The following is a 15,925-nucleotide window of genomic DNA, read 5'->3' as shown; positions in this document are numbered from 1 at the left end:
GCAGCATAACTATTTCACTTTCTGTCTCTCTGTATGTGAGTGCAAGTCCTTTGAAATCCTGTCCTGGGTGTCCACCTCCATTCTGCTCTATTCTTCTTCGGTTCGGCTCCCAGTTCACCGTAACCCTGTACTAGATTTCGGGGTTCTAGGAATTCAGGGTTCTGTCATTGCCAACAACGGGCTGAGCAAATGCCAAATGATGCATCGTGCTTAATTTGAATACACAGATCTAGATTTATACGGTCATCTTTAAGGAACCAATGGTATACCTTGTGTGGTTCGCTGATGAACTTTCGCCGAAAGTTTTTATGTTGCACTTCTGGTCTTTGAATAGTCTTATTAGATTTTTGCCTTGTTAGAAGTTTGTGTATCTCCTGCTCCAATAGGCCTACTGATTGCATTCATTTGATGCTCAGCCTAGACGCACTTACGTCTAGTCGACTCCTTAGCAGCATGTATGTTTGCAATGTGCTATTTGTCTCACCTGTATGTATAGCTTTGGACAAAAGCGTCTGCTAAATATGTGAAGGTACAAAGTTTTTAAGGAATGGTTAAATCAGTGCCCATAAAATAGGTTAAAACAAACTTCACGACCATAAAACACAATGGTAGCATTCTTCATTGGCACCTTAAAATGGTAGCTGATGTTTCTTTTCCTGAAGAAAGTCTCATTTTTGTTGCTAGGATTGGGTACCAGACCGCGTTAAAATATCTCTTTTTTTTAACTAGGTAATTTAAATATTTGTGTTATAGTGAGCGTGACATGAAGTAGCTTACACCAGGCCAGGACGGTTCCCGGCTTGGCGAAAGTTTTACTATTAATTAGTGTTTGGCAGGCACTGAATATGAAGATCGCTATTGGCGATACCAACAATTGATCCAGTCTAAAAGAAAATCAGTGATATTGCCCATCTGTACCCTTCTGACGTCTATCCGACCAGCAGATGCGCTCCGGGGTTCAGCGCTCAGGCGTGAGAGCCACCTGCATCCCCACTCATAAAACAGCTACTGGTACAGCAGTAAGAATCACCTACCAACACAATATAATCATGGCCTCAAAAGGAAATTCAATAGAAAATATTGAATAGAAAACTGGCCGGAATATAATTTTCAATACTAGAATGGTTTAGGATTTACCATACTTTATTCTGGCAGTTTTCTTTTTATTTTCTTCTTTTTCTGCTTCTTCTTAAAACAACTTAAAATACCAATTTGCACAAATCCTGGACCATACTTGCTAAAACATTTAATCCTACCTACAGTTTAAATGAAAGCAGTTGTATGACGTAGCTTTTGACCATCTTACGCAATCTGAATGGTTCCCCATTATGTTTTCAAGAAACCGAGCAACAAGACATTTGCGTTCAAAAGCATTTTATTTGGCCCGTAAGCTAATGCTTAAAAAGTTCATATAAAACTAAAGTAGCTTAAAGTAGAACGGAAAATGTAACATAAATGACAAGATCGGTTTTGCGGTTTACCCCCGAACGCAGACCTAGATCTTAACATACATTTTGCAAAACACTTTTTCTGCCACGGAAAGAGTATCTAGGTTCAGATTGTGCCCTTTTAAAGTAAAACAGGACAGCAGCTAAACTCAAATACTTGGCGCAGAAATATTTCGCACAGCGTGGTGCCGTGTTACGTACGGATTCCCGTCACAGGTGGCGAAGCCTAGCTGCGCGACACCACGCGTCAGCAGTCAGCCTCCCGCAGCCGATGTGTCCCGTTCATGATCCGCTGCGATCGCACTTTTAGTGTGAGGACACCGTCACTACTTACAAAGGACGCGTACGCCATTCAGCAACAGAGAGCAAATACTTATTAATGAAAAATATAGACCTACTAGTCTGCATTTTCTGCGGATCTGTGCCTAAAGGAGTGTGTGCAGTTTTTAAAAGAATATTCCTTCTCATATTTTATTATTGACTACTATCCTCATAACACACTATTAATACACTTCCTTGTTCCCTAACACCGAAATTATCGTATCATAGGGACTTACTTCGCTTAACCTTCATATCCATAAAATCAATCAACCGAAACAGAGTAAACTCCATTTTCACGGTGTTTCTTTTTAAAGAAAACTGACTTCATTCTTCGTTCACCCTTTAAATTGCATTACATGTTAATAGACTTAACGTCTATTAAGTGTATTTGTAGTCTACCTTACAGAATTTATTTCCTGGATCTGTGGACCTTTCTGGATGAGCTTATGTCCCTGGATTCAGTGGCTCAGTTAGGAATTACTTAAACACTAGTTAATCAGTTTATTTCTTCTGATGTGAGAAATCTAAGAGGAAACTTCATTAGAGGGAAATAATTATGTTAATTAAGTGATTAAGAGGAATGCCCCCAAAAGAACAAAAACAGCTGTGCAAAACAGCTTTTTTTGAGTGGGTGTACCACATACCACATAAGTGGTTCTACATCCTATTTATTTGTTTTGTCTTAGCCCCCCTGAAAAATATATACTTTTTAAATCCATTTAGCGATTTTGTCCCAGATTTTCTTATATGTTTCATACCCCCGGCTTGGAAAACTTCTTGGGGGAGGGAGGTGATGTCTCGTAGTTCTCCAGGGGCCCCCCAACCCCTTCCCACCCCCCCCACAAGGGTAAGACCCTAGAATCCCCCTGCTGTACTGTAAGGGTGTGCATGTGAAGCGACAGACGGCAGAAGCTACCGCGGGGGGTGGGGCAGATTCTGCAAGGCACACAGGTCCACGCCGGGACCCCGCCCAGTTTTAGAATCACTCTCACTAGCTCCCCCTAGAGCCAGATACAGTCAAAGCTTTGCCTGCAAGCGGTTTTTTTTTTTTTTTTTTTTCCCCAGTCTGAACCAGCGAGCGTTCTTCCTGGTTGACGCTGCCTCCTCTCTGGCATCCTCTAGAAGGAGGAGGTACTCTCCAGGCTCATGAGGCGGCCGCGGAGAATGGAGCTGCCCTGTCGGGAAAGCTGCTGCTTGAACTCCGTAGTGAGAAAGTAGTAGATAATTGGGTTGAGGCAGCAGTTGAGGCTGGCGATGCAGAGGGAGATGGGGTGGAATCGGTTCACGAGCTGCACCAGAGGGCAGCTGGAGATGACCCCCTGCTTTGTCAGCATGTAAAACAGGAAGTTAATGTGGTAGGGGGCGAAGCAGAAGAGGAAGACGAAGGCGCAGACACGCACCATGCGAAGCGCCTTCTTGGTGTCGGCGGCATGCGGACCCACGCTGACGCGCCGCAGCGAGCTCATGATGCGCACTGAGCAGAAGGCCACGACGGCCAGGGGCCCCACGAAGCCCAACAGCTCGGCAAAGGTCACCATGGGCACAGTGAGTCGCAGCGAGATCTTCCGCATGGGCAGGTCCTTGAAGCAGCTGGCGCTGGAGCCGGTGTCGCTGTCGCTGCGCCTGCTGCGCATGAGGATGAAGGGCGAGCAGCACAGTCCCACCACCAGCCACACGGCGGCGCTGATGCGCACGTCGTAGCGCCGCTTCCACTTCTTGGCACAGAAGGGGTATTCCAGGAAGACGTAGCGCTGGATGCTGATGCAGGTGAGGAAGACGATGCTGGCATACATATTGAGGTACTTCAGGTAGAAGCAGAACAGGCAGAGCCCCTGGCCAAAGAGCCAGGAGTGTGTCCAGTAGTAGTGGATCCGCAAGGTCAGCGACAGGACGTGTGTGAGGTCGGCCACTGCCAGATTGATCATGAAGATGATGGCCTTTGTCTTCTTCCTGCAGGAGATGAGGGGCGGGATCATCAGTCAACAAAACACTGCATGGTCACCAGAGCAGAAAACAGGACTGTGCCCATGCTCAGAAGGTTGCTGGTTTGAATTTGAAACGCATGTCACCTTACATAAAAGCCCCAGCTAAATTAACAGAATATGTTATTATTGTATGGATGAAACTGCATGAAGGGATGACGATGAGGAGGGGATATGAACCCACTTTAACCAATCAGCCATCTCGTCCTAATGTCTAAATTTATTTACATGTAAAGCAAGCTATTAGATGGGTTTTTGTGCTAATGACACTAAGTGCATCTGACTGCAGCAGATTTGATCGCATTGTCTGCAGTCTGGAAAGTGCTGGTCGTTCGGTGCGCGCTAACCTGATGAACCGGCAGAGAATCCAGAGCGCCAGGCTGTTGCCCAGCAACCCAGGGATAAAGATGATTAGGTAAAAGTAGGCATACAGTTGCTCCATTTGGTTCTCCCATTCAGTCATGTTATACAAGCAGACGAGGGAGCAGTTGGCGGGAGGCACCTCCGCCGAGCAGGATGCATTGTGGGAGCTCATCCTGAGTCTCGGTGATTCATTGATGCTGACTGTCCAGAAGCGCTGTCTGAGGGGCGAGAGAAAAGCAAGGAGATGATGTTGACTGAAGAAAAGAAAAGTCAGTAGAGGACAGGATTTCTTTCTAAATCAGCAGATGTCAGGCACTTGTAGTTGTGACGCTGCCGTTAAAGGCGGTTTCATGAAGCGGGGACCGTTGTGACTAATTTGAATAAATTAAGTGGAAAATTACAGTTCACACATTCCCCTGCCCACATGAAGCAGAGATTCTTAAGATTCAAGACCTATATTTTTTGTCTCAGTCCCCCAGAAAAATCAGTGTCCTGATACCAGTCGGTATTTCTTTAGATTGAAAGTGGCACTGGGGCCTGAGCCCCCCCCCTAGGGGTCGAATCCCATAATTGTCGATGTCGGAAACAACTTGATTTGTGAAAACGGCTGCAGTTAAAAATGGATGTTAATTAAGGGGGCGCCATGGTTTCAGATGGAAAAGGGGTGATAATGAGAGCCATCTGTCCGCCTGGTTGGCACGCCTGGGGGCTGCCCGCCAGGGGAATATGGCTCGGAAAGCGACACCCCCTCTTTATCGTGAGCTTACATGCCACGCAGCGTTCCCGCGATTGAAATGATAAGACAGAAACCGTTTACAGCACCTGCCAACTCCCTTCCTGTATGAAAGAGAAAGAGACTGATATTCAGAGTGATTCGTGGGTCACGAAGAAAAGCTGTTTACTGGGGACCGTGTGCAGGCATATACAGTTGGGGTGGGGGAGGGGTGAAATGTGAACCTTAGTTCCGGGGTGGGCCCTGACGAGGCATTGCTCATTCTTTGAAAGACTATTGTTGTGTAAGACATCTGCATGGTCATTTCTGCTCTAGTTTCAAGAGCAGAATGAAGTGGTCCAGTCACCCCTGATTACAGTGCTTCACTGTAAGCACTTAGGGGGACCTATCTGTATACTGTCAGAAAAAGGACCAATTTGTACCTTTCGGGGCACAATTACTCGTCAATGGGGCAGTACCCTCATGGGTTTGTCCATTTTACCCTAGCTGTAGATAAATGTACCTTTTAAGGGCTGTACCCTGTTTTCTGACAGTGATGACCAAACTCACGAATGGATGTGAAAGTGAGCTCGGTATCTTAGTTCTATCTTTACCATCCGACAATGCCCCGACTCGCTGCACTGATGAGCAGGATGAGATGCTCCCTTTCAAAGTGCTGCGGAGTCTGCACAGTCTTGTGACTTTGGGGACTGCCAGTTCATGCCCTGGTAGAGGATGTACTGTTGTACTCAGGGGCGCCATAAAAGGGGGGGGGGGGGAGTTAAGACGATTCCAAAGGCCCCTGAGTTTCCCAAAAGTTCCTGTTAGCAAATCTATAGTTCGACCCATTCAGATGCATGTCTCCAACTATGTAAGTTGCTAACGTGGTTAGCGACTACGCGTTTAGCAACATACTGTACTCCTGATTTGCTCTGGTAGATTACGTGCATGTACTCCAGCGATGTACTCCAGTAAACCGACAACACTTTGCTTTTGCTAAAACTGCCAGTAGATATCATATGGTATCTAACAGATATTACGATATACATGCTGACCACGGCGTCATTAATAAACATGCTGTCATATATGCCGGTAGATATCCACTCGACCGCCAGTTCATTAAGTATACCTGCTTTTTAACGCAAAGAGTCTTATTAACTGTGGCTGAATGTGAACAGACAGGACCAAAGTTCAGTTAATGTGTGAAAAAGCATCAGCGTGACCTAAACGTGTGAGTTACGCAGTTTTGAACGCGATGGTTTTCTAGTGGTTCCAGCATCTGATAAATGGCCAGTTGGCAGATGATCGTGAGAAGAGCAAGAACATTCAGTCCTGGCAATTCTGTGGCAAACACTAGCATTTACCCATCAAAGTGTGTTAGCTTGGCCATTTCAGAACCTCTCCGAAATTCAGAACCTGCAGCAACCATACTGACCCAATACCCAATGCTGACTCGATTACTATGGCTAATCAGTACCTTAAGTGGTTAATTAATTAAGAGACCTGGTGGTGAAATTTAACAAAGACATGGAATAGTTGGGGTGCCCCTGAGGAGAGGTTTGGGCACCAAAGTGCTGTTCATCTAGCCATCCAACAACAGTAAGAGTATCAGTAACTTTTTCGGAGAACAAGAATTTTTTTGTTAGTTCTTACTGAGCTACTGTTAACTGCTAACTATCAAATACACACTTACTGCCAAGTTTTGTCGTAATTTTAATTTTAATTTTAATTTAAATGTGCATTTTAGACCTTGGAGGGGAAACCCAGAGGAAACACATGCATGACGAGAAGAATGTAAAACGTATAATATTTGATAAGTAAAATATTTCATAAAAGAACATAGCTAACCACATGCTTCTGCATTTTTGTTGTAGCGATCAGGTGCAGAAATCTGTTGCTGGGTGCAATGATGGGGTGGTGTGGTGGTGGTGGGGGGTTATATAACCACAGTTCACCAAAGTCACAGCACATTTCACCAGCCAGGAAGCGGGGCAGAGTAGGTCATGGGGGAGCAGGAGACAGTTGCATCAGCCAACGTACAGAATGAATCTCACAGGGAAACTTCAAGCAAAAAGTCATGCTCTCCCATCAGATGTAAGACACCCCCCTCCCCCAGCCACAGACACCCCCACCCCCCCCTTAAAGCATCAGGGAAACCTCAGTGCCACAGAAAATGTGGGCATCCCCAAGGCACACCCAGGAACTGAAGTGCCCAGCCCTTCCCCCCCCACTCTCAGCCACATGCTTTCATGGCAGCCACATTTAAAAAAGTGTGACAGGGGTGGGGGCTCGACGCGGCTGCATCGCCGCTGGAAACCGATCAGCTGCTTTACACAGGCTATTCTGCTCACGTCACCAATTTCTTGCTCTCTTGCAAAAGTATGTTTTTCTGACCGTTTCGATCACATGGCTGATTTCTGCTGAGGGTGTCTGGAATCGGGGATATTCCCATAACATAACATCTTTGGCCATAAAAATTGTGTACAGTCAACCATCATCTTACGTCTTACTGAGTAACGTCCAGTCATATTTACATTCCATAAAAGCCTTAATAACATTTATCGAGAGACGTCCGCAGCAGACACAGTGGTTTTTAGCTGACGTATTTTACCACGTGTCTGTCAGGTGGCAAAAACCAAAACAAACCGGTTGTGCAGCCGCGTTAGAGGTTTCGTTAAATTCATATGATATTGTATCTTGTGTTGCACAGTATTCTTCACCTCTCCCTTTAATGATCAAGATTCTTCTGGGGCGTAAAGTGGACATAAATCTTTGGAAGGCATAGTAGGAGGTGGACAGTTCACGTCCAGAAAGTAAAAATCCAGACCAAGATTTTGTTTCAACCAATCAGTTGAGTACTATGTAACTGTGACTCTTTTTTTACTCAACTGATTGGTTGAAACAAAATTATGGTCTGGCTTTTTACTTTCTGGACCCGAACTATCCACTGCTAGATGCCTGGGTTCAAGGGAGTAACTTTGGATTGAACATTGAGGGATTGAGGTCCAATCATCACAATCATATGATTACCCCGGAGTGGGGTTGCATTGGCTTGTTCTGGTAAATGGTGGGGAGGGGGGTTTACAACCCCCCCATTCCCCCCATAATTCATGCCCATGCCTGGATTATACAGAAGTGACAAAGACGGCTGTAGCCCAGCCTTGGAAAGTTCTTAAAATCATGTCTGACACCATGTTCTAAACTTGGCGACACGACACCCCAGGAAGATGCTCAGAAGGACGTCCTTTCTGAGATGCCGCTTGGGTGGAGTCGTATGGAGCCTCGCTGTTTTTTTGAGCCCCCCTCCCTTCTTATAAAAGTTTTTGTTTTTATAGGCATTATTGCAGAAAGTCTCAAGCTGAATAACATCCAAAACAATTGACAGATTCTTTTGTTTTCCTGCCCCAAAAGTAGGCAGCAGCGTTCCCGCTAACGGATCTTGCACGATTAGCGGCTAAGCTCCACACACCGCGTGTCATTTGGCGCCGGATGCAAGGGCGCGGGCATTTGTTTACATGACTGTCGGTGATTCTGCCAGCCAGCACAGCCACACCTGATCATTTCCTCTATTAAATGCTTCTCGATGATACAATCACTAGAATTCTCAAATATGCCGCTCTGTTGAAGACTTACGCGGATCGGCGCCACGTTCTGCGAGTCAGGAGTGACCCTGTGCACTTTGGCATGTTTAATTCTGCCTCTCCATGCATACATGCCTGATCTTCACCTGGGGAGGGGTCACTTTATTGCAGGCTATTAAAATCACTTCCTAGCTCGCTGAGGTGACTTCATAGAACCCAAAAATGCATGCAGGTGATGCAACTGTGCCTGAAGGTAAACAGCTACCCTGTATGGAATTCAAACTGCCACTAATTAAATCTGGCCACTTCAACCAATCAGAGCACCATGGATCTGGCTCTTGATACGACAGCAGTAGACATGGCCTCTCGCCTTGCATATCCACGTCCATCTGCAACACCTGGACCGACACTCATACTTTGGTTTCATTTAATTTTCGCTTGGCTCCTTTCCCCAGCACACGGTTCCCACAGTGAGCTCCTGTCATGTTTGTTATTTTTATATTACACATGTCAGCACAGGTAACATGCTTGGAGGCGGGACTTCAGAAACGGCACAGTGTACAGGGGAAGACAAAGCCGCTCTCATCCCTCCCGTACATGCAGTGCCGGCATTCAATAGCCTCCCGCCTCACACAGAGATGCCACCGAGTCCTTTCTGATCTCTCACATGTGGGTGGTTGCAAGGCCACACCAGGGGGACAACATGAATTATGAGAAGGTCCATATTGTGCTACAGAGAGCTTGGTGGGGGTGCTTGGTCCTACCTGAAGCAGTGATGGTGCGCTGGCTCGGGGCGCAGGCTCTCCTCGCTGCCGACACCGGTCCTCAGAGTCTGCGCTGCAGGCGAGCGGCTTCGCGCGACCGTCTGTGCAGGGATCAGGAAGTCCTCCGCAACTCTCGGCTTCTGCACGCCTGCCTGTCCCTCCCCTCCCACGTCCCCTCTTACGTCAGCCTGCTTGGCAGCAGGGTAAACAGGAAAACAAACAAACCTCATGGCAGGGGAGCAAGACACCTCGAGCCGGGCCGGCTGCTGGCTGCTATGACGAAAGCAGCTAACCGCAAAAAACGAAGCAACCAAATTAATGCCTTAAACTTGCTGATCTGGGGCATGATCCACAACCGCTGTGCTCTCTTCAGGGCACCTTCTGCTTAGCAGAGACTGACCTAATATTGCACAGGACCAGAAAAAGTCCATTTGAGGGGTGACTCTAAGAGGGATTCCTACTTAAGGGTCACAGCTGATGACGTTCCATTGTCACCACTAAGTGCTCCACATATAATTGTTTTTCAACTGCTAATCAGGCGTGTTTTCACAGGTGCAGTGGGGAAGTAGGTAATGGAAATCTGACTAAAAATAAAACAGATATGAGACTGTAATCAGCAGCGTAACAAAGGCGATGTTCCTGCATTTGCAGTTTTATTCTAAAATGACCCCATCTTCCCCCTGTGTTACGTTTTTTTTCTTTTCTTCAAGCATAAATGAAAATGAGAATCATCCAGCATATTATGCAGCTGTGCCCAGATTTAAAACAGAAACCAAAGTGGCGAAACACAAAATACCTGTTTCTTGGAGTAACTGAGCATAGATGCTCTATATGGACAAAAGTATTGAGACACTTGGCCATTACACCTACAGGAACTTTTATCACATCCCATTCTAAATCCATAGGTATCAGTATGGAGTTGGTTCCCCTTGTTTCCCCCGAATACCTTGGTCTGCGTTTTGGACAATTCTCTGCTTGCAGCTTTGTGGGAACAGTTTGAATAGAATAGAATAGAATAAACCTTTATTATCCCACGAATGAGAAATTGAGGTGTTACAGAGCTCTTGCACAAAAACGTAATATAGAACAATAGGAGCAGGTAGATACACAAAGATATAAATACAAATGTACAAAAGTTTTGGAAATAAATAAAGATGTACAGAGATATGTACAAAATGTACAGAGATATGTACACAAGTGCGGGGGTGGGGTGGGGTGTGAATGATCCTGGTTACAGCATGTGATATGTCAGTTAAACATATATGAGGAAGGACAGGGTTCGAATGACAGTGGCGTTCTGGAAGCCATGTTTTCCGGGATGCACCACGACTTCCCGAGTCACACGCACGTGCAAACATATAAGCGCTGGTAGCACCAGCTACCAGGTCAGTTACGGGGTTACTGCAAAACCATTCTACTATTACTACTGCAGGCAGATAATACCGTCAGTAACATTTCATATAGGCACAATACACAGAATTGTGATTAGTCAAAACATGTTTGGAAAAATGGAATGTAATAAGCGAATAAACACACAACACTGACATATTTATAGTTTCTTTGTTTTTATATATATATATATATATATATATATATATATATAAAACCTATAACACAAAAGGGGACAATTTTTTAGAGCCCTCCCCTTAAATGTCTCAGGGGAGACTTTCAGGGGGGCTGCTGTCGTTTTCAGAGCAGCCAAACTCTCCTTACCTCCCCGTCATTTGAATCACAGGGAAGCCCTTTTCTGTCCCAGCATGCTAACCAGGGCACCAAAAATTCCCAGACACACTCCAAAATTTGTGGAAAGCTTTTCCAGAAAAGCGGCAGCTGTTATAGCTGCAAAGGGGGGACCAGCTCCATAGTGATGCTGTGGATTTAGAATGGGATGTCATAAAGGTTTCTGTAGGTGTAATGGCCAGGTGTCTCAATACTTTTGCCCATATAATGTATATGTGATCGTGTCCCAGTACTGGTTAGTTCCCAGCAAACCAGTCACTTCCAAACAGGGTGCAGAACCCACAAACTTCACAATAAACATTTCACAAAAGGGGTTAACTCGTGTCTGCTTTGACAAATGCTGGTTGAACAGGATAAACAACCAAAAGGTCACCAGTCAAGGCATGCAAGTTACATTTTGATCACATGTAGAGCACTAAAGCTGGTGTGTAGTTTGCTAGCCTAACTTACGTAACGGATTTAAACACTGAACAATAGGTTTCCCTTTTTGTGGTTTGTACGTTTTTTTAAAACATAAAACAACTTCTCGTTTTTTTGTGCGCTTGCACGCTTTCCCGCGCTGAGCATATGCGCTAAAACAATTAGATGACCATCACGTGCGCGCGCGATCAAGCCAGGGTGTTCTGTTGCGATTGGTCCGATCTGCCCAGTCGCAAACCCATGCTGCAAAGCGTGGTAGCTGGCACAGTGGAAAGAGCTTGCGCCGAGGGGGGCGGGTACCCTTTCGCGTGTTAAAACACGAGTAAAAATAGCATGTAAGAACGTGTTATGCTGCTTGCTAAAATAGGGTATCTATGTAGATAGAACCCAATACTTCTCATATCTGTATGTACTGAAATCATTGCTAGAATTTGGTGATATAAAGAATTAAATAGCCTACTTTGAGATATGTTACAAGTACCGAGGGTCTTTCTAAACGTGTGTAAGCCAAACGCGTTGTGGAAGTACGCAGCGTGTTAATTCTCGGCAGCGCGCTTGCACATGTACACGTGCCTGCACTTGGCCCTTTAGGTAAAACCCTGCACGGTTATTGACTTCTTCCCGAATGTTACGCATGGTATCGGGCCATGCTTCATGACGATTCGGGTAGACCTCAAAATAAACACCTTCGGCGGTGTAATTTGCCTTTTTTTCTCGCCAATCCCCCCTCTCGCTTTCGCACCGTGTGACAGCCCCTGAAGCAGCGCAGCGTGGGAGCCCGTGGCGGCCGAGGGGGGGAAGTACAGGAGAAGCGCAGCTACGGCTCGGATATTTACCGTGTTAGAATAGAACAGCGCGCTCGCAGCCACTGAAACAGAAGCGGAAAGTACAGGCGACTACGTGCAGCGATAGCATAATAACACACGGAATGCTCCCGTGATATTTTGTGAAAAGAACGGATAAAAATCCGCGTAACACAATTTCAAATGAGTTTAGCTACAATATTACATTGTCTATCTATTAGTTATTCTAGATTGCAGTTTATGTACAATATCGAAAGTCAAGACAAATCCCTTGTTTATAAAGCACACCAAGTGCTGTACCAGTTAATAGTCAGAGAGTTTTTTAATGTCAATTCCTTTACATGTACTAGCCATATAAAGATATCGAGATTACGTTTCCCACTGTCCCTTGCGTACAATACAGGACGGGACGAACTATAAAGTGCACAGAACAACAACATAACAACAACGTAACCTGTGTTATACCAAATTCTAAACGCTATTTCTGAACACTAAAAATACAGTGGACAGACAAGACAGGACAGACAAACAAGTGTACAAGTACAGCACAACAGTATAAGTGCAGCACAACAGAAAACATGTAGGTACAGTAAGCAGTGAGTAAACGGTAAACAGCATGTAAAGTGCATGGATTGTAGCAGTAAACAATATGTAGGTAGTAAACAGTATGTAATCAGTGAACAACATGTAAAGTGCATGTGGATTGAAATTAAGAAGACTTAAAGTCAGGAACTGGCAGCAATGAGTTTTCGGTGCAAATAGGTACGGCACATAAAATTTAACCATAAAAATATATAATAGTAAATCCAATGATAGCGATCGCCATGCATAATTTCGGTAGGTGAGTTTTATTCAGTGGAATTTTTTGGAAAGTCAGTTTACAATGGTGCGATTTGTGAGGTAACATCTCACAGTCAATCGTGTGCGCAATCAGTATTATCAGTGTTTGTGTGTTTTTTTTTTTTTTTTTAAGTTTTGCCAGATATCGGTCTGAACCCCCCGACTGCTAAGTGTCCAGGGTTTAAAAAGTTGATAGCCCCAAGCAGGCATATCACTGAGACTCCGCTGACGTTCTGGCCTTCAGGACATCTCACTGACAACTGTCTGTGGTTGCTAGCGTGAGAAGCGGTACCTTGGTAGGATATGGAAGCACAGCCCCCAGTAAGAGACATGCCTCGTACGCCTGCGGTATAGCGGATGCTGGCCAGCAGGTTTGGTCAGACTGACACACTTGTGATGCCGTGCAGATCTACAGAAGCGCACCTGCACCCATCTTATTTATCACCCACCTCCCACACTGTGCTAGTTCTTTTGAGAATGGTGTTACCGTGCCAGAATATTCTCAGTCAACCCAGCTGGGTCTGCATGAGGAGGGGGAAATGGAAAGACAACAGTTAAAGGGCGGAAGAAAAGGGTGTGGGCGCGTGTGTTCAAGCACGGTTATTTAGTTAAAAGCGGAGTTATTTACTTTCTGAACCAGGAAGACTTTTTCTAAATCGATTTTAGATAACTTTAGCACCTAAACAACAAAAATGCGCATTTAAAAAATCGCTTACTCCTCTCCCTTCCTCCATGGTAGTTTTGTCAAAGAAGAAATATCTTACCCTGCATGTTAGAAATAAAGTTCCACTTCCTTCTGTGTAAAGCCAAGGGCCACCATGAGTAACCAGACAGTTTCAATATTATTTGTGCAGGTTGTAAAGGGATGGCATGTTTCAGTATAGTCAGTGCTTGAAGCAACAAGTTTCATTCAATAGAAGTAAAAGACAAGACAGTGAACACCACCTCCCGGAGATATGCAGTTTTATCATAACAAAATTTTGTTCCTAATTTCACCACCAGAGGGCAGCAGGGTATTGCATGGCAAAAGAGACGACATCTTTACATTATGGTTATATTTACATTATCATAGTGTAGCATGCATTGTATATTGCTCTAAGTAAGGACAATTTAAATATATTTAAAAGAAATTATTAATTTTTATATCCTCTTGTCTGTAACATGAACATATACATATTTACACTCACTGGTCACTTTATTAGGAACACAGGTACACCTGCTTGTTCAGGCAAATTTCTAATCAGCCAATCGTGGCAAAAACATGCGCTTCAGTTAATAGTCATATCAAACATAAAAATGGGGGAGATTGAGAACTAAGTGACTTTGACTTGGAATGCTTGTTAGTGCCAGATGGGATGGGTTGATCTCCAGGGGTTTTCATGCGCAGCCTCTTGAGGTTTGATATGATGCTGCAAATAAACTAAAAGCAGTCAGTGTGCGGTGGTTCTGTGACCAGAAATGCTTTCTTGAGGGCGATGGCCAGATTTGTTTCAGCTTACCAGAAGGCTAAAGTAACTCAAATAACCACTTTTTACAGCAGCAGTGAGTAGAAAAGCACCAAAGAGCACAGAACACATCAAATCTTGAGGTTACAACAAAAGATGATCACACTGGGTTTCATTTCTGTCAGCTATGAATAGGAAACTGAGGCTAGACTGAGCACAGCCCCCCTGAAACTGAATGAATCTTGATTTCTGCTGCAACATGGTAGGGTCAGAATTTGGCACGAACACTATGAATCCATAATAGCCAAATACGCATCATGTAAATGGCACATCTTGCCTGAGTTTTGTTGCTGACCACGTGCATCTCTTTAAAGCCACAATTTCCCCACTTCCATGCAGCAGGACAGTGTACTATGTCACAAAGTATGTGTCATCTCAGACTGGCTCCCCATTAACATGACAGTGGGACTTGGACATTGGACTTGTCCCTCGTCGCCAGATTCAAATCCCATACAGCATCTTTGGGATGTGATGGAATGGGAGACTGGCAGCGTGAATGTGCAGCTGATAGATCTGCAACCATTGCATAATTCAGGTGTGTCGACATGGACCAGGATCTCTAAGGAATGTTTCCTGAACATTGTTGAGAAAATGCCACAAATAATTCAGGCCGTTCCGCTTTCACTTAGAATGTGTGTGTGTATGTGTGTGTATTTATGTGTGTGTGTGTATGTGTATATATATATATATAAATAAAAAAAGTTACAGAGTAGCATTGCCCCAGGATCATTTGGTGAAATGACCGGTTCTGGCCAACAGCCGCCACCACTCCACAGAGCTGATAAACGGCAGCCTGGGTGTCAGGCTGATAAGGCGAGCACAGAAACATGGAGCCCAAATCCAAAGAATCTCTCTCTCAGTCCAAGGCAGCATAGAGATTTCCTGTGAAGAGGTTCTTGCCTGCAGGCTTTGCTCTTGCATCTTGTGAAGACATTGAGCCAGGTGAAGGTAGCAACAATGCTGAAGGATTTAGAGGTAACATCATTGTAATGTTTGTATGTGGAACCAAACTTCCATAAACTGAACTCAACTGACCTCTTATATATGCATTCCATGTTAGGGTTTAGGCCTAGGAATTAACCAGTCAGAACAATCACAAATCCAATGAACAACAAACCTGCCTCCTACTTAAGGCTGTAGTGCATGCAATTAACCAGTATTTCCAGCCTTGAAATTTGCTCAAAACACATTCTAACCAAATTGGGGACCTCAACAAACAATGCTTTTTATAAAACAAATCCCAGAGGACTCTGGGACGGCATCTTCCTAAATGTGGAGTCAAAGGGATCAAAGACTAAACTACCAGGAGCTGGCTGGAGAGGAAATCTTTTGTGCAAAAAATGAGGTTTTGGGTGGGGGGTTGGGGTTTCCTTGAGTCGCGAGGCAGGACTGGATGTTATTTGTAATATCTGCTTTTTTATTTTAGGCTCCCATAAATCCATGGGG

General features: G+C 44.8%; 2 protein-coding genes across 3 annotated transcripts in view; both read right to left on the bottom strand.

The window, feature by feature from the left end:
- The window catches only part of tbx22 (T-box transcription factor 22), a 118,513-nt gene that overhangs the window by 57,129 nt on the left and 45,459 nt on the right, over window positions 1–15,925 (bottom strand). The window lies entirely within an intron of this gene.
- p2ry10 (P2Y receptor family member 10) overlaps window positions 1,358–15,925 on the bottom strand; it is a 130,977-nt gene continuing 116,409 nt past the window's right edge. Inside the window, exons 2-4 of the mRNA XM_049027351.1 lie at window positions 9,172–9,276; window positions 4,099–4,332; window positions 1,358–3,719 (exon numbers count right to left, since the gene is read on the bottom strand). Coding sequence (XP_048883308.1) covers window positions 2,888–3,719; window positions 4,099–4,332; window positions 9,172–9,276 — 1,171 coding nt within the window. The 3' untranslated portion in view covers window positions 1,358–2,887. The remainder of the gene's footprint in view (window positions 3,720–4,098; window positions 4,333–9,171; window positions 9,277–15,925) is intronic.

Source organism: Brienomyrus brachyistius, chromosome 10 (assembly GCF_023856365.1).
Source record: "Brienomyrus brachyistius isolate T26 chromosome 10, BBRACH_0.4, whole genome shotgun sequence".
NCBI lineage: Eukaryota > Metazoa > Chordata > Actinopteri > Osteoglossiformes > Mormyridae > Brienomyrus > Brienomyrus brachyistius.
The sequence above is the reverse complement of the archived record's forward strand: the minus strand, read 5'-3'. Positions and strand labels throughout refer to the sequence as shown.